Source organism: Ranitomeya variabilis, chromosome 5 (assembly GCF_051348905.1).
Source record: "Ranitomeya variabilis isolate aRanVar5 chromosome 5, aRanVar5.hap1, whole genome shotgun sequence".
In the NCBI taxonomy this organism is placed as follows: Eukaryota; Metazoa; Chordata; class Amphibia; order Anura; family Dendrobatidae; genus Ranitomeya; species Ranitomeya variabilis.
Window position 1 is genome coordinate 346,509,167 of NC_135236.1, and position 18,063 is coordinate 346,527,229.

General features: G+C 46.6%; 1 protein-coding gene across 2 annotated transcripts in view; it reads left to right on the top strand.

The window, feature by feature from the left end:
* The first annotated feature begins 10,319 nt into the window (after positions 1–10,319).
* TRMU (tRNA mitochondrial 2-thiouridylase) overlaps positions 10,320–18,063 on the top strand; it is a 50,801-nt gene continuing 43,057 nt past the window's right edge. Inside the window, exons 1-5 of one of the 2 annotated variants that reach the window (XM_077264843.1) lie at positions 10,321–10,507; positions 12,484–12,649; positions 12,753–12,859; positions 15,191–15,313; positions 15,397–15,569. In XM_077264843.1, coding sequence (XP_077120958.1) covers positions 10,426–10,507; positions 12,484–12,649; positions 12,753–12,859; positions 15,191–15,313; positions 15,397–15,569 — 651 coding nt within the window. In that variant the 5' untranslated portion in view covers positions 10,321–10,425. Of the gene's footprint in view, positions 10,508–12,483; positions 12,650–12,752; positions 12,860–15,190; positions 15,314–15,360; positions 15,570–18,063 lie in introns of both variants that reach the window. The other variant, XM_077264844.1, reaches the window with a different exon arrangement.

The window sequence follows — 18,063 nt, forward strand, 5'->3', positions numbered from 1 at the left end:
TATATATATATAAAAAAAAAAAACACCTAACCCTGGCGAACTGTTTTAGTAAAGTGGCACTGGTTTAGTTTTTACAAATTAGACATATTTTCCATAACGCACTGCCATAGATACTGATAAACACAAAGAGGACCAGTTATCGGTCTATTTTACAATATACATTCCTCATGAAATAATGCTTGAGTTTCTTCCCTAGAGATTTGGAACCTGCCATTCTCCATAATTCTACCTGGAGGTGAAGGCAAGATTAGTGTTCCCATAACCCTTGGCAGTGGGGTGTAGTGCCAGTCTCTTTACAGACGGGACCGTGACAGTGTAAGGCCACATCTAATTCACAAAGGAGTGATTGCTAGGTGCGAGTTTTAGTTTCCAGGAAGTTCATAGGAATGGCAGAATAGTTCTAAGAAAAGAATGTCATGACACCGAAAATACCAGAATTGACTAAATTGCACATGTCCGGAAATCTTGAGGGTTCTCGTTGCGGATGTGCCAGTTTTCTTGTAGTCCATGTGGACTTATTTGTATAGTGCCTGGAAAAGAACTGTTTAATTGTTCACAATGTATTGTCTTTACACAGAAGGTTCCGTTCTAAATGCTTGTGTATGGGTTAAAGGTTAAAAGAATGTAATGTACAGAAGCAATTGTTAAGATTTCCTTTCATTTAATTGTAATTGTGTAATTAAAGATTGAATACATCTTTTGTATTGTGACTAATCTGTGGTATATTCTTTTTCTAATGGTATTTGTCCAGGATATTACATCGACGCCTAGCCTATATAGAACTTTAATGTGTGGATCAGTGGAGGTCCTGCCTCAGTGCTTGTTCAGTGTTGGACTGGCACAGCAGTGGACAATCCTCTGGTGGACCCTCCCTTTTGCTTCTGTATGTTTTGGAGCTGAGACACATCTGAAGTCTGGAGCATCATTTAAGTTGGCACTGGCATCTACATTGAGTTCTGCAGTGCTAACTTAAACCTCTCTGGAACCTTAACATCCCATTACTACCTTTTCACACACACTTCTATCTTCCTTGCTTTAAGGGCAGCGAATGGGTTTGCTTGCTGCAGCTACATTGAATGAAGCCTGTGAAATCCTGTGAACAGCAAAACATTTTTACTTCTATAAATACAGTGGCATGTAAACATTTGGTCAAAATTGCTATTGTGAACAGTTAAGAAATTGAAGATGAAGTGATCTCTAAAAGGCCTAAAATTAAAGATGGCACTTTTCCTTTGTATTTTAGGCAAAGAAAGTCATTTTTACACTTTTTAAATTGCAAAATGGGTCGATAAAGTTTGGGCACCCTTGAAGATTTGTATGCTCAGATAACTTTGAGGTTTCAGACTGTAATTAGCCTGTTGGGGATTATAGCTTGTTCACTATCATTGTTAGCAAAAATCAGGTGATGCAGTTTTCCCAGCTTTATATAAACCTAGCCTCCATTTACCTTGTACCAAAAAAAACGCAACCATGGGTTCTTTCTAAGTTGCTGCATATCCCTCTGAATATAGTGTAGGCCCACAAAGCAGGAGAAGGCTATAAGAAGGTCACAAAGAGTTTAAGTTGCTCTTTCCTCAGTTTGAAATGTAATTAAGAAATGGCAGTTAACAGGAACAGTGGAGACCAAGATAAGGTCTAGAAGACCAAGCAAAATTTCAGTGATAGCTGCTCGTATGATTGAAAGAGAGGCAAATGAGAACCCCCGCTTGACTGCAAAAGACCCTCAGAAAGAATCAGCAGACTCTGGAGTTGTAGTGAATTGTTCTACTGTTCAGAGGCACCACCTGCACCAATATGGCCTTCGTAGAAGAATCATCACAAGAAAGCCTCCTTTGTCTTCACCATAAAATTCAATGTCAGAAGTATGTAAAATAACGGCTAAACAAGCCTGATACATTATGGAAACAAGATCTGTGGACTGATGAGGTAAGAATAGCACTCTTTGACCACAGTGATCAAAAGGTATGTGTGGAGAAAAAAGGGCACAGAATTTTCAGGAAAAATATCTCGCCAACCTTTAAGCATGGGGGTGGATCAATCATGCTTTGGGGATGTGTTGCAGCCAATGCCACAAAAGAACATTTCAAGGGTAGAGGAGGGAAGAATGGATTCAATGAAGTTTCAACAAATTCTTGATGCGAACATAGCACCATCTGTAAAAAAGCATGAAGTTGAAACATCATTGAAAATCTGTGGCTAGACCTCAAAATAGCAGTACGTGCAAGACGACCCAGGAATCTCACAGAATTGGAAGAATTTTCCAAGGAAGAATGGATAAAAATCCCTCAATCAAGAACTGAAAGACTCTTGAGTCTGGCTGCAAAAAGTGTTTACAAGCTGTGATACTTTCAAAAAGGTGTGCTTCTAGGTACAAACCACGCAGGGTGCCCAAACTTTTGCATCAGTCCTTTTTCAGTTTTGTAATTTTTAAATGGTAGAAGATGAATAGACTACATTTTTTTTGACTAAAATGCAAAGCAAAGGTGACATCTTTAACTTTAGGCCTTTTAGAGATCATTTCATCTTAAGCTTGCTTAACTGTGCACAATAGCAGTAATTTTGACCAGAGGTGTCCAAACTTTTACATGCCTCTGTACGCATATCTATTACCACCATATAATCAATGGTTCAGAATCCAGACTAATAATATCCAAAATTGAGCAATATTTGTAAGTAAACTTGTTTTCTTGAAATCAATCTTTCACTGGTGATTATAAATTCATCTAAAATGGATTACAAATATATAAAACAAAAAAACAATGTAAAACGCATATCTTTGCATAAGGAATCTATAATATAACGCTGGGAGCGTCACTCTGTCCGAAGCCTTTATAGACTGTGCCGGCGCGGTCTGAACCCCACAGAGTGACGCTCCCAGGAGATCGCGGTATGCGTAAGCACTGAACGCACACCGCGATCTCCAACGGAGAAGCAGGGACTTGCCAGGAGGGTGAGTATGCTATATTTACCTGTCCCGTTCCAGCGCTGCGTGCTGCACCATCCTCCACATCCCCTGTGACGTTCAGTTCAGAGGGCACGATGACGCACTTAATGCGTGCCGCCCTCTGACTGAACAGTCACAGCCAGAGGATGTGGAGGGTGGTGCAGCACACAGCGCTGGAACGGGGGACAGGTGAATATAGCAAGTGCCGGGGGCCTGAGCTAGCGGCGACTCCGGCACCTGACCCCCACAGCGTGCCGTTGTCCCCGCCTGCTCAGGCCCCCAGCACAGCCACGCACAGCTGTCCGCATTCACCACAGCCACGCACAGCCGTCCGCATTCACCACAGCCACGCACAGCCGTCCGCATTCACCACAGCCACGCACAGCCGTCCGCATTCACCACAGCCACGCACAGCCGTCCGCATTCACCACAGCCACGCACAGCCGTCCGCATTCACCACAGCCGTCCGCATTCACCACAGCCGTCCGCATTCACCACAGCCACGCACAGCTGTCCACATTCGGCACAGCCGCCGGCACTCGGCACCGCCACGCACAGCCGCCGGCACCCGGCACGCACAGCCGCCCTCGGGCAGTAGAGCCGGAGAGAGAAAGATGGGAGCAACATATGGCAGAATGGAAACAGGAACAGGCAGAATGGGTGCAGCACATTACAACAGAATGGGGGCGCAGGATGGGAGCAGCACATGACAGGATGATTGCGCACGATGGGAGCAGCACATGACAGGATGATTGCGCACGATGGGAGCAGCACATGACAGGATGATTGCGCACGATGGGAGCAGCACATGACAGGATGATTGCGCACGATGGGAGCAGCACATGACAGAATGATTGCGCACGATGGGAGCAGCACATGACAGAATGGGGGCGCACACATGACAGGATGGGCGCACAGGATGGGAGCAGCACATGACAGAATGGGAGCACACACATGACAGGATGGGGTATAGGATGGAGCAGCACATGACAGGATGGGGGCACACACATGACAGGATTGGGGCGCAGGATGGAGCAGCACATGACAGGATGGGGGCGCAGGATGGAGCAGCACATGACAGGATGGAGACCATATACCAATACAAATGCTCGCCACCCCAGGCGTAGAACGGGTTCAATAGCTAGTATTATATATGAGAAGTTTCCATTATAAGCAGCTTCTAATTAGCTCAGCTCTTCTTGGGTTACCTGATTACAGTAAAAGCTTTACCCAAACCGCTGATTGTAAGGAAGGTTACACGTCAGTATGGGGGACAAACAATAACCATTGGCCTATTACTCCTCCAAATAAGACACGGTAGCCAAGGCTCTGCCGCTTTGCATGGGGGTAGTTGTTGGCCCATCCATGGTTGTGCTGGCCTTGGCTGCATTGGTATTGCCTCATGCCCTCACGCATGAGGCAGCCATACTACTGCAAATCAGAAATGGATAGATGAAGGTGCTACAGTAAAAAAAAATTGCATGTATCTGTGTTCAAGAAAAGCCCAGCCTACCAAGAAATCTATTTAGATATGCTGCTATATTGAACCATGGGTCAAGCCATGATGCTAGGAATCATATCTAAGGTTTTCACGGTACACGGACTCACATACATGTTTTTTTGCCTAACATGCCATGTATGTGCTAAACAAATTTCCAGGGGAATTTGAGACCTAGGCAAGGTCAATTCCAAAAACACAATACCCATTCCAACATATAAACATGGATTTCATAGAATTAAATAGGTAAGTGCGAGATTAAAAAATATTGCCTAGTAATAATGTATGCATTTATTGGGAATGTTTGTGTACACTATATGTGAGCAATAATACACATACCGTATATAGTTGCTCATTCAGTTATGGGTGACTGGAGGGCCCCATCCCACAAAACCCATATCTTACAGCCTCCCTCACAAATTATATGCAAGTATTATACACGTTCGATATACACATGTGCACACTCTTACTGATAGCAGTGCGGGGGTGAGCTACAGGCCCTTATTTAGTTATGACCTTTTAGTTGATATAGCACTTTTCATAAAAGGTCTATAAAAGTGGAGAATTGGAGAGTTTTCTTTTTTAAACTAATGGATAGAATTCTTTGCAAGTCATAACCCAGATGCTGAGACAGTAGGAAAAGCACAAGTGAAAGAAATCATGCCAAGGTTTGGGATACAGAAGAGGATATATAGCGATAATGGCCCACATTTTGGAAATAAAATAATTACAGCAGTGGGATAAAGTTTTACAATAGAGTTGGAAAATCATTGTGCATATCTGCCTCAGTCGGCAGGGCTGGTAGAAACACATCGTGGGATACTTAAAAACCAACTTATCAGGATCGACCCCATTCGAAATGATGTATGGCAGACTATATGTCACGCCCCAACTCACCATTTGTAAGGGAGAGGCTCGGCACTAAATTGTAAGGGAGAGGCTCGGCACTAGATTTGCAGTGGCTGAAACAATTTTTCTTTTATTGGCAACCCCCCCCAAAAAAAAGTTATTACCATTTCGGTCCTAGATATTGGTCCTACTGATTGCCGTGTGGTATCCTGAAAGTATCTGTAAGCTGCAGCTGTGTAGGGATGGTTACCTCTGTCGCTGTAGCACCAGAGCCATATTTACAGCAACGAGAGTTCACAATTCCTACTGCGGTGCATCTTGCAGATAGTTTCAGTATTCCGCACGGCAATCAGTTTCTGATGAAGGTCCAATATCTAGGACCGAAACGGTAAAAAAGTTTTGAGGGATTGCCAATAAATGGAAAATTGTTTCATTCACTGCAAATTGAGTGCGGAGTCTTTCCCTTGCTAATATATAGGTCGGACCCCAGATCGAGCGCCTCATCTCACAACCAGGGAAAGCCTTATATTTCTACAGTACATCAGACTATTTGTAAGGCACAATGAGGAAGCTGACCAAACGTCAGCAGAATATTAGACAAAGATGCTAACCAGTCGGGAGATCTCTATTCCAGGGCAAACTGTTCCTCAAGGATTAATAGGGAAACCTGGAGATTGGGCCCTGATTATAGAGATTAAGAAGAAGCATTGGCATGATCCCAGATGGGAAGGACCATGCCAAGTGTGGTCAGAGTGGCTGAGAGGAACCTGCAGATTCACCTTTCTCACTACAAACTGTACAAATCCTGATGCCCTTCCACCTGTTCTCGACGGTGGAGCTCACTGGGCCATAGGTCCTATTAAACGACTAGTACGGGTCCAAAAGCATCCCGGGTGGGTCCTTCTAGCCACAAATTCACATAGATGAGATAGGGGTCCCCAGAGGGGTTCCAAATTAGTTTAAAGCTAGAAAGCTGGAGGATTTGAGTCTCTCCTGTTCTGGTGGGCTACAGTAAATAAAAATGAGGATTGGATTAATGACATATATTACAACCATCAGAGGCTTGTTAAAGGGAACCTGTCACCCCCAAAATGGCTGGTGAGGTAAGCTCACCGGCATCAGGGGCTTATCTACAGCATTCTGTAATGCTGCAGATAAGCCCCCGATGTAACCTGAAAGAGGAGAAAAAGAGGTTAGGTTATACTCACCCAGGGGCGGTCCCGGTGCGGTCTGGTCAAATGGGTGTCTCCGGTCCGCTCCGGCGCCTCCCATCTTCATTCCATGACGTCCTCTTCGGGTCTTTACGCTCCGGCGCAGGCGTACTTTGTCTGCCCTGTTCAGGGCAGAGCAAAGTACTGCAGTGCGCAGGCGCCAGGCCTTTCCGGCGCCTGCGCACTGCAGTACTTTGCTCTGCCCTCAACAGGGAGATAAAGTACACCTGCGCCGGAGCCGCGGCTTAAAGACCCAAAGAGGACGTCATGGAATGAAGATGGGAGGCGCCGGAGCGGACCGGAGACACCCATTTGACCAGACCGCACCGGGACCGCCCATGGGTGAGTATAATCTAACCTCTTTTTCTCCTCTTTCAGGTAACATCGGGGGCTTATCTACAGCATTACAGAATGCTGTAGATAAGCCCCTGATGCCGGTGAGCTTACCTCACCAGCCATTTTGGGGGTCACAGGTTCCCTTTAATTATACATGAGATGCAGTAAAGGGCATTGCAGAACAATTGGGTCCAACTTCCCTAATGGCCTGGCAGAATCGAATGGCGCTTGATATGTTACTAGCCGAAAAAGGTGGTGTACGTAAAATGTTTGGAAATTACTGTTGTACTTTTATCCCCAATAATACAGCCCCGGATGGTAGTATAACCAAAGCCCTGGAGGGCCTGACATCCCTGTCTGAGAACCTAGTGGAAAATTCAGGGATATATGATCCATTTATAAACCTGTTGGAAGGACGGTTTGGCAAAAGGAGAGGACTAATTGCCTCACCACTGCGTGATGGCAGCCATATTGGTGACCTGCAGATGTTGGTGTGTACCTTGCATAAGAGGACTTCTCCAGAGACTGATTGACACCACTATAACAAAACCATGTACCAGGATGAGGTACCATTTGAGAGACCTATCAAAACTGATGAGACCTCAGGAGTATTCCAGCTACCAGGATGATGGTAAACCCTGAAAAGCCCAGTCAGGAAAGGGATTGCTTGAATGGTATGGACATTTGGGATACATTTTGTATAATGCCATATACCTCTTACAACATAGGTGTCAGATAGGGCAGATGCCTCGGGACAGCCGCCGTTGAGTGGAGGTGCTATTTGCGCATGTCCTAGGGTGCCAACCTCCACGTTAGGTAGAAAACGTATAGAGCAGTGAAAATTAGGGGAAGAACAGTTCCCAGTGATCCCTCCCCTGTCACTGGTATCTTATAGAGGACCCTGTTTACCTGCTCAGTATGTGAGCCTCTTACCTGCATGTGTCCCTTTATTGGTTTATCCCCATAGTGTAGGGGTTCCTAGAGGGGCAATTGGCCTAGGGACAGCCGCCGTCGAGTGGGGGCACCATTTGCGCAGGTCCTAGGGTGCCAACCTCCACGTTAGGTGGAAAGCATATAGAGCAGTGGAAAACTAAAAGGAAAAAAAAAGTTCCCATTACCCCCTACCTGATCAGTGGTGTCTGATATGGGAATCTTTACCGTCTCTGTGTGTTGGAACCTCTTATGCATATGTATCTCTCTTGATTTCTTGTCGATTGCCCTACAGAGGATTGGGGTCCATTATGCATCTGCAGTACTTTGTATGTGCTGTTTGAGCCATTTGAGAGACCAATCATGAGACCTCCTATCAGGAGTACTCCAGCTACCAGGATGATGGCAAACCCTGAAAAGCCCAGTCAGGAAAAGGATTGCTTGAATGGTATGGACATTTGGGATAGATTTTGTATAAACAGGAGGGAAGTGTTAGGCAAATCAAGCATTAAAATTTATGGCAAAATGTATTTCCAAGAGATGTTCTCATGGCAGGAACAACAAATGTTTGTAGATTTGTTTGTATTAAACCCCTGTTTCTGGGACAGAGATAGAATGAGACTGTGACCTTGGATTTATAAAGGACTTGTGTTATCAACACCTTTGGGTTAGATAAGCAGGTGTATTTGGGAGAGACAGTTCAAGACAGCATCGTCACTTCAAGTATCTTTTCTATAACTAGTAGTGCTAAAAAAATATGCTCATGTCCCCGTGGCTGTTAGACAGCTGCAACAAGTTTGCAAGTTTGCTAGGCAATCCCTACATGTGTAGAGGCTGTTGGACAACTCCGAGACATGCAGCCACGGGGACTTGAACATATTTTTCGAGCATGCCGAGCATGCTCAGATAACACCTTATCCAAGCACATTCGCTCATCACTTAATAGGTGCAGAAAATCTGCAACATCAAAAGCTCACTGTGGGAATGTAGCCTTAGGCTATGTTCACATGCCACATTTTTTTTCTGCAGGCAAGGCTTACAAAAAGCAGGTTTTGCTGCCTTTTTATTGTCTCTTGTATGTAGACAAAATTTAGTGCCCCCCACCCCAAAAAAAATGATGCAACTTCCTTAGGTTTTTGCACCAAAAACACAGCAAAAAATCTGATACCTGCGTTTGTTGCTGTGTTTTCGCACATACCCTTTGTTTTCTATAGGTGAAAAAAAGTAATAAGTGACATGCTGCAGTTTTCAAATTCAGTCAGGAAGAAAACCCAAGTGTGTACATGAGATTTCGGAGATCTTATAGCTTTTGCAGGTGCTGTAAAATGTGGCTCAAAATTTGCATTAAAGAAAACACAGCAAAAATTGAGGTGACTGACTGAGGCTTAGTGCTATGTGTTATTCTAGACCTCTGGGCACCACTGTCTGGGCTCTTCCCCAGCTAAACATTGCACACATGGCCGTATACAGGAGTTAGCAGGTGCTCCTTCTCTTATTGCAATGCTTGCGGTGGCCAGGGCTCAGTAGGGGGCGCTCTGCCCGGTGTGCAGCCCCTTATACAAGGCTGCAGTGCACACTATGTAGTATACGCTCCTGTCTCCACTGCACAGACATCACCATAAGGCTGCCGTCACACGCTCAGTATTTGGTCAGGATTTTACCTCATTATTTGTAAGCCAAAACCAGGAGTGGGTGACAAATACAGAAGTGGTGACATGTTTCTATTATACTTTTCCTCTGATTGTCCCACTCCTGGTTTTGGCTTACACATACTGATGTAAAATACTGACCAAATACTGATAGTGTGACGGCAGCCTAACCGTCCACAATGGGGACTATGGCTATGGAGCGAGGGAGGAAACCCAGGGGAGAGCATACACCCTCCGTGCACATTCTGTCCTGGGTGCGCTGCAGAGTAATAACCACTGAGCCACCGTGTTCTTACACAGCCCACAGTCTGTGTACAGTGGTTCTTCCGTAGGACGGTGCCTCAGTGCGCCCAGGAGTGTCGCCAGATGGCCGCTTCTTTTACCGTGCACCTCTGTTAGTGGCTAGTCTACTGCCCACTGAGAGCCCCATAACCCCTGCTCCTGGGAGATGTGCCCCTTATCAGAGCCAGAGACCCTTAGTACTGGCTGATAAGGGATGAGTCTGCGCGCCCCACGGTGGTCCACGGCCACAGGATTTTGTGTCAGCGCTTTGACCAAATGTGATTCTAGGCCATGTTCACACTGCGCCCGGAGGCTTCATCTGAATCCCCATAAAAACGGATTCCTGTTTTTTTTTTTTATCTAGATCAGATGAATGTGGTTTCCATATTGTGTGAATGCGGCAGGGCTTTATACGAGGAGTGACCCCACAGGGCTTTATACGAGGAGTGACCCCACAGGGCCCTGACTCCCCCTGTGCAGCCGGGACTGATGAGGACTGAGGTGACTGAGGCCGCGCGTTATCCGACCTATCACTTCATCTGAGTCAGTGTAGATGGGAGCTGCGCCACCTGGTGGCAGCGTCTGCTCTTACACCAGCTCTTGTATATAGCTGGGAACTCTTCGTTGTACCCGAGTTTCTGGCCGGACCGTTATAACTGCTGCACCGTCCTACAGCTGTAGGCACCGGCGTGACTTTCCCTGAGAAACATATGTGACAGTGGCGACATGCAGACGGTGCGGCATGTGGTGTGTGCGATGTCTGGCGGGGTGGACAGTGCAGTGAGCGCCCTGCTGCTGCGCCGGAGAGGTGAGGGACAGTGCGCTTCATGGCACCACTCACTCCAGTATCATCTATGGACAGTGACCTACTCTGAGAAGTGATGGGTAGTGATTGGCAGAGCACGCACACGTGCTCCTGGTTGTGCTGGCAATCCATACAGGGAGGCATGGTGATGGGGCCACAGTGTGAGTGTGCTGCAGGACGGTGTGCTTGGCTATGGGAAGGTCACGGTGTGAGTGTGCTGCCGGACGGTGTGTCGGTGACACGTGGGTCACGGTGTGAGTGTGCTGCAGGACGGTGTGTCGGTGACACGAGGGTCACGGTGTGAGTGTGCTGCCGGACGGTGTGTCGGTGATGGGAGGGTCACGGTGTGAGTGTGCTGCAGGACGGTGTGTGGGTGATGGGGTCACGGTGTGAGTGTGCTGCAGGACGGTGTGTGGGTGATGGGGTCACGGTGTGAGTGTGCTGCAGGACGGTGTGTCGGTGACACGAGGGTCACGGTGTGAGTGTGCTGCAGGACGGTGTGTCGGTGATGGGAGGGTCACGGTGTGAGTGTGCTGCAGGACGGTGTGTCAGTGATGGGGTCACGGTGTGAGTGTGCTGCAGGACGGTGTGTCGGTGACACGAGGGTCACGGTGTGAGTGTGCTGCCGGACGGTGTGTCGGTGATGGGAGGGTCACGGTGTGAGTGTGCTGCAGGACGGTGTGTGGGTGATGGGGTCACGGTGTGAGTGTGCTGCAGGACGGTGTGTGGGTGATGGGGTCACGGTGTGAGTGTGCTGCAGGACGGTGTGTCGGTGACACGAGGGTCACGGTGTGAGTGTGCTGCAGGACGGTGTGTCGGTGATGGGAGGGTCACGGTGTGAGTGTGCTGCAGGACAGTGTGTCAGTGATGGGGTCACGGTGTGAGTGTGCTGCAGGACGGTGTGTCGGTGACACGAGGGTCACGGTGTGAGTGTGCTGCAGGACGGTGTGTCGGTGACGCGAGGGTCACGGTGTGAGTGCTGCTGGACGGTGTGTCGGTGACGTGAGGGTCACGGTGTGAGTGTGCTGCCGGACGGTATGTCGGTGACGCGAGGGTCACTGTGTGAGTGTGCTGCTGGACGGTGTGTCGGTGACGTGAGGGTCACGGCGTGAGTGTGCTGCAGGACGGTGTGTCGGTGACGTGAGGGTCACGGTGTGAGTGTGCTGCAGGACGGTGTGTCGGTGACGGGAGGGTCACGGTGTTAGTGTGTTGCAGGATGGTGTGTCGGTGACGGGAGGGTCACGGCGTGAGTGTGCTGCCGGACGGTGTGTCGGTGACGGGAGGGTCACGGTGTGAGTGTGCTGCTGGACGGTGTGCTAGTGGTGAGGGGTCTCTATGTGAGTATGAAGTGTTGTTCCTATCACCCACACTTCTGAGGGCATGGTGGCAGTTTTCCCTGCCCAGTACTGTCACTTGGGCCTGGACTTCTGAGCAGACATGTTCCTGTAGGGCCGTACAGTGGGCACACACCACACTGCCATCCTTTTCCTTGGTACTTGTGAATATATTTGCCCCTTGATCACAGCCCTGTATTACTGGGTGCCACGCTGGCTCCCATAGCAGTTGGTGACAGGAGCAGAGCTATAATAGTTAGTTACACCTCAGGTGGGAGCCATGGGGGGGTCCAAACTGTCCCATTGGTCCATATGAGAAGACCAATACTAAATACCTGTGATGATCGTGACCCCTGTTAAAACTCCAATGCACAATCTATAAGTTGTGCCACAGGTGCCAGTGCTGAGGACACGGTCACAGCCATGTTCTACCCACATTTGGGTTCAAGATGATGAATGATTTATGGCGGCCGTGCAGATCCCTGGCTTTGTTTATCCAGTTCCCACTAGTTTTGTTCCTATGGGCGACCACCTTTCCGCTGCACGTGGGCCAGTGTCCCCGTGGTCCGGCTGCTGATTACTGGTAGCAAGTGTGCCACTGTCTGTGTGTAGAACGCTTCCACATAACGTGCTGCTGTCCTTTAGGTTATCAGGTGACTGGTGTCTTCATGAATAACTGGGATGTGGTGGACGAGCACGGTGTGTGCAGTGCGGAGAAGGATTGCGAGGATGCCTACCGGGTCTGCCAGAAGCTGGATATCCCCTTCCACCAAGTGTCCTATGTGAAGGAATACTGGCACGATGTGTTTAGGTAAGTGGGGTGACCCGCTGGGCAAATTGGGAGGCAAAGGTTCTCCCTCCTTATGCATGTATAGAGCACATTGACTGTATTAATTGTTCTGTGTTTTTCTTAGTTATTTCCTCAGTGAATATGAGAAGGGAAGGACCCCGAATCCAGACGTGTTGTGCAACAAGCATATTAAGTTTAACCACTTCCTAAACTACGCGATTGTTAACCTAGGTAGGACCATGTGTGCAAGCAGCTCTGATCTAAGGAAGAACTTTCCACATCTGAAAAGATACTTTGCAAAGGGTTTGTTCTGTAGACCACATTCACTGCGGGTAAATGTATACTGGCATCTTATGTCTTGATAGTATAATGTAAAATGTCCCTCTATCCATTATGTACTTGGTGGAAGACAATTTAAGAGTTGACAAGCAGAATTATTTTCAGTATACTTGTTGTTTAGTTCTTGCAACATTACAATTCTGGCATCCTGCAGCCCCAACAAGAAAGAGCTTACTGAAGACTGACTTATCTCATCCGTATGGAGCAAGACCCCCGTAGTGGCAATCAGCACTGACAATTTCACTTTAGTCACAGAGCATGAAGATGCAGACGTGTATTAGATCCTATTTGGATAAAATATGTCCAAATAATAGATGCTCATAAAAGTACGCCTCCAGCCAAAATCGAGCCCAAACTCCGTTTTTATGCGCAGTTTCTGTCTCTTCCTACAACTAGAGGCAGCTAATGGTCATTCAAACGTCTTAATACAGTTATTACTGATACACCCTCTAAGCAGAGATTATCACCTAGTCACAGAATAGGGGAGATCTGGGACCCCAACTATTGCCAAGTTCCCTGTTTGAATGGACTGGCAGTTGTGTATTTGCTTGGCTATTACGGTCATGTCCCATAGACATTAAAAGGAGTGACACCATGAATGGATGACCACTGCTCTACTGAAACTAGTGCCATGGGACCCCCAATCACAAGATCTTGTAAGGTCCAGCAGGTTCCCAGAATCATCACCTACCCAAATGAAGATTAGAAGTGCGTGAACACCCCTCTAATAACTTTTAAAGGCAGTCTGTCACTCCCTGGGACACTTTTCAGCTATTACTATGGGCAAACAGGTAATAAAAATATTAATCTAGCCTCACTTGTATGCCTCGTAGTTGCTGTCTAGATGTGGAGAAATAGATTTTTATTTCACTATGTTAATGATTTCTTCCAGGCTTCGGGGTGTGGGTGTCTGGAAGAAATCCCTGCCTCAGCTCTTCATTATACTATCACCCCCTCCCATGCACATCCCACTGACCTGTGATGTGCAGTTGTCAGCATTTTCATGTGCAGGCACCGGTGCACAAGAACACGGACTACACAGATCATAGGAAGAGGTGCAGATTGTTGAGCGAGTGCAGGGCAGATGCGTGGGATTCCGGAGCATGGGAGGGGGGAAATAGTAAAATGAAGAGAGGAGACGGATTTCTTCCAGTCACCGCACCTGCCCCGGAGCCTGGAAGAAATCATTAACATAATAAGTCTATTTCTCCACATCTAGACTTCAACTATGAGGCATACATGTAGGGCTAGATTAACCTTTATTACCTGTATGCCCATATTGATACAGGAAAGATATATATCTTGGTACCGTGTTAGCCAGTAGATAGAAAAATGTTTTGAATTGAGAGTCCTCAGTGGTTGATACCTTTTAATGGCTAACTGAAAAGATGGTAACAAATTGCAAGCTTTCGAGACTACACAGGTCTCTTCATCAGGCATAGACTAATACAAATTCTGAAGAATCACATATTTATGCACAATATAGCACCGAAAAAAAACAACAAAAACCATGGATAAGACAGGTGACATGAAGCAGAATTACCATGAGTGATAAACAGTTATGTCCATAAATGTTGGGCCAGTTCTTAGATAAGGAATGTTTTATTGTCCTCTGATTGGGGTCTCTGTTGTGATGACCCCTCATAGTCTGAGGGGCAAGTTCCTTAGCTGATGTAAAAAGACATAAATCCATGCGACACATTGAATGAATGAATGTGTCGCATGGATTTATGCCTTTTTACATCAGCTAAGGAACTTGCCCCTCAGACCATGTGGGGTCATCACAACAGAGACCCCAATCAGAGAACAATAAAACATTCCTTATCTAAGAACTGGTCCAATATTTATGGACATAACTGTTTATCACTCATGGTAATTCTGCTTTATGCCACCTGTCTTATCCATGGTTTTTTTTTTTTTGGGTGCTATATTGTGCATAAATATGTGATTCTTCAGAATTTGTATTAGTCTATGCCTGATGAAGAGACCTGTGTAGTCTCGAAAGCTTGCAATTTGTTACCATCTTTTCAGTTAGCCATTAAAAGGGATCAACCACTGAGGACTCTCAATTCTAAATATCTTTCGGTATGCCCATAGTAATAGCTGAAAAGTGTCCCAGGAGGTGACAGATTCCCTTTAATATGTTCTGAACCAACCAAATACCTGTGATGTTGTTATATCCCGAATTGATTTGTTTGCATAATCCTACTTTTACCACAATAGGGGCTGATGCTATAGCTACTGGTCACTATGCAAGAATATCACATGAGGATGAAGAAATATTTCAGCACCCATATATAAGGACTCCGCAGACTCTATTTAGGAACAGATTTGAAATAAGGAACAGTAAGTATTTGGGAATAAACTATTCATTATAGTATTGTCATTGTCAGGTACCCTCTACCACGTGTTCTTTATCCAATGTCCAGATGTGACGCTTCTTCAGGCTGCCGACCACTTCAAGGACCAGACCTTTTTCCTCAGTCAGATATCTCAATATGCATTACGAAAAACCTTGTTTCCACTTGGAGGGTTGTCGAAGGACTTTGTGAAGAAGATTGCAGCAGAAGCAGGATTTCATCATGTTTTAAAAAGAAAAGAGGCAAGCCATGTACATGCAAAGCTTAAAAAATGCATAAAGACAATCTGCCATCAATTAATTATCCTCCTTGAAACCATGGAAAAAGTTTTGTCTCTGATACCTGTGCTGCCTTCTAAAGGTACCGTCACACTCAGCGACGCTGCAGCGATATAGACAACGAGCCGATCGCTGCAGCGTCGCTGTTTAGGTCGCTGTAGAGACGTCAAACACAGCAGCTCCACAACGATGCAGGAGCGATCCTGTGACGTAACGGTGACTCACTTATCGTTCTCACAGGTCGTTCACGCTCCATGTAAAACATTGCTGACATCGTTGCTTTTGCTGTCAAACACGACTATACACACCGTTCTGACGACCAAATAAAGTTCTGGACTTCTAGCTCCGACCAGCGATATCACAGCGGGATCCAGATCAGTGCTGCGTGTCAAACACAACGAGATCGCTATCCAGGATGCTGCAACATCACGGATCGTTGTCAGTCTCGTTGTAAAGTTGCTGAGTGTGAAGGTACCTTAACCCCCATGGTAATTGTCTCTGCACTGCAACAATAGACCTCTAGCATACATAGCACAGAGGATTCAGGCTTTCTTTCAATCAAAGCCATGAAAATGTTGTAGCAAAGAAGGGTGAAGATGGAGGGATCCCATGTTCAATATTCCCGATAATTTCCATTTGCCCAGAGTATACAGTTGTGTGAAAAAGTGTTTGCCCTTTCCTGATTTCCTATTCTTTTGCATGTTTGTCACTTAAATGTTTCAGATCACCAAACACATTTAAATATTAGACAAAGATAGCACAAGTAAATACAAAATGTAGTTTTTAAATGAAGGTCTTTATTAAAGAGGTTGTCCACTACATTGGATAATGCCCCCATTTAAACCTTGTAAAGAAGTATTTTTGTAAATACCTCTCTTTGTCATCTGGGCCACTATCGCTGGCTGTTCACTCGGCATCACCTGACCCCAGCTGCAGCCACCGTTGACATCCTCTGATGTCACGCCAGTTCTGGGTCTCCTGCGTTCTCCTGGGTGTGACCCAGACACGTACACCCCTCCTGATTGACTTGGCTGTGGACGAAGTTTCACCACATGTCACAGCCCAGTGTCCGCTCACAGGCACAGATGGCAACAAGAGGTATTTACAAAAATACTTCTTTACAGGGTTTAAATCAGTGGTTGCATTATAGAATGTAGTGGACAACCTTTTTAACAGAAAAAGAAATCCAAACCTACAAGGCCCTGTGTGAAAGTGTTTGCAATCCCACCATCCACATCCCTTTAAAACATAAATTTACTGATGTTTATCACCTCTTTGGGAAGCGGAGTTTAAATTCCCTAACTGGCCCGATTACTGCCACATCTGTTCTAAAGCAAGAAATCACTCACCAGCCTGACAAGGTGAAGTAGACTAAAAGACCCTCAAAAGCTAGACCTCATGCCGCGATTCAAATGCATTCTGGAACAAATGAGAAAGTACTTGAGATCTATCAGTCTGGAAAAGGTTATAAAGCCATTTCTAAAGCTTTGGGACTCCCAGCGACCCACTGTGAGAGCCATTATCTACAAATGGCAAAATCATGGAACAGCGGTGAACCTTCCCAGGAGTGGCCGATCGTCCAAAATTACACCAAGAGTGCTTCGACGACTCATCGAAGAGGCCACAAAAGACCCCTTAACAACATCCAAAGAACTGGAGGCCTCCCTTGCCTCAGTTAAGGTCAGTGTTCATCACTCCACCATAAGAAAGAGACTGGACAAAAATGGCCTGCATGGCAGTGTTCCAAGGCGAAAACCACCCCTGAGCAATAATAACATAAAGGCTCATCTCAGTTTTGCCAGAAAGCAATAGAGAGCAGCTGGAATAACTTACCGGGGACGACGGGCTGTCTGCACTCCCCTAGAAGTGACCTGTAGTTGTTGTAACTAGGGACGCTCTTAAAGGGTGCATGCGCAGAGTTTCTAATAGATTCTATTGGAACTGCTGGCTTGTGGAAAGCAACGTCTGCGCTTCCCCGGAAATGACATAGCACAGTTAAAGGCTACAGTAACGAGGGATGCTGATCTGAAGCACATAAGTAAAGGCCCCGTCTCACATAGCGATTTACCAACGATCACGACCAGCGATACGACCTGGCCGTGATCGTTGGTAAGTCGCTGTGTGGTCGCTGGGGAGCTGTCACACAGACAGCTCTCTCCAGCGACCAACGATCAGGGGAACGACTTCGGCATCGTTGAAACTGTCTTCAACGATGCCGAAGTCCCCCTGCAGCACCCGGGTAACCAGGGTAAACATCGGGTTACTAAGCGCAGGGCCGCGCTTAGTAACCCGATGTTTACCCTGGTTACCAAAAAAACCAAACAGTACATACTCTCCTTTCGGTGTCCGTCAGGTCCCTTGCCATCTACTTCCTGCTCTGACTGAGTGCCGCCGTACAGTGAGAGCAGAGCGCAGCGGTGACGTCACTGCTGTGCTGTGCTCTCACTGTACGGCGGCA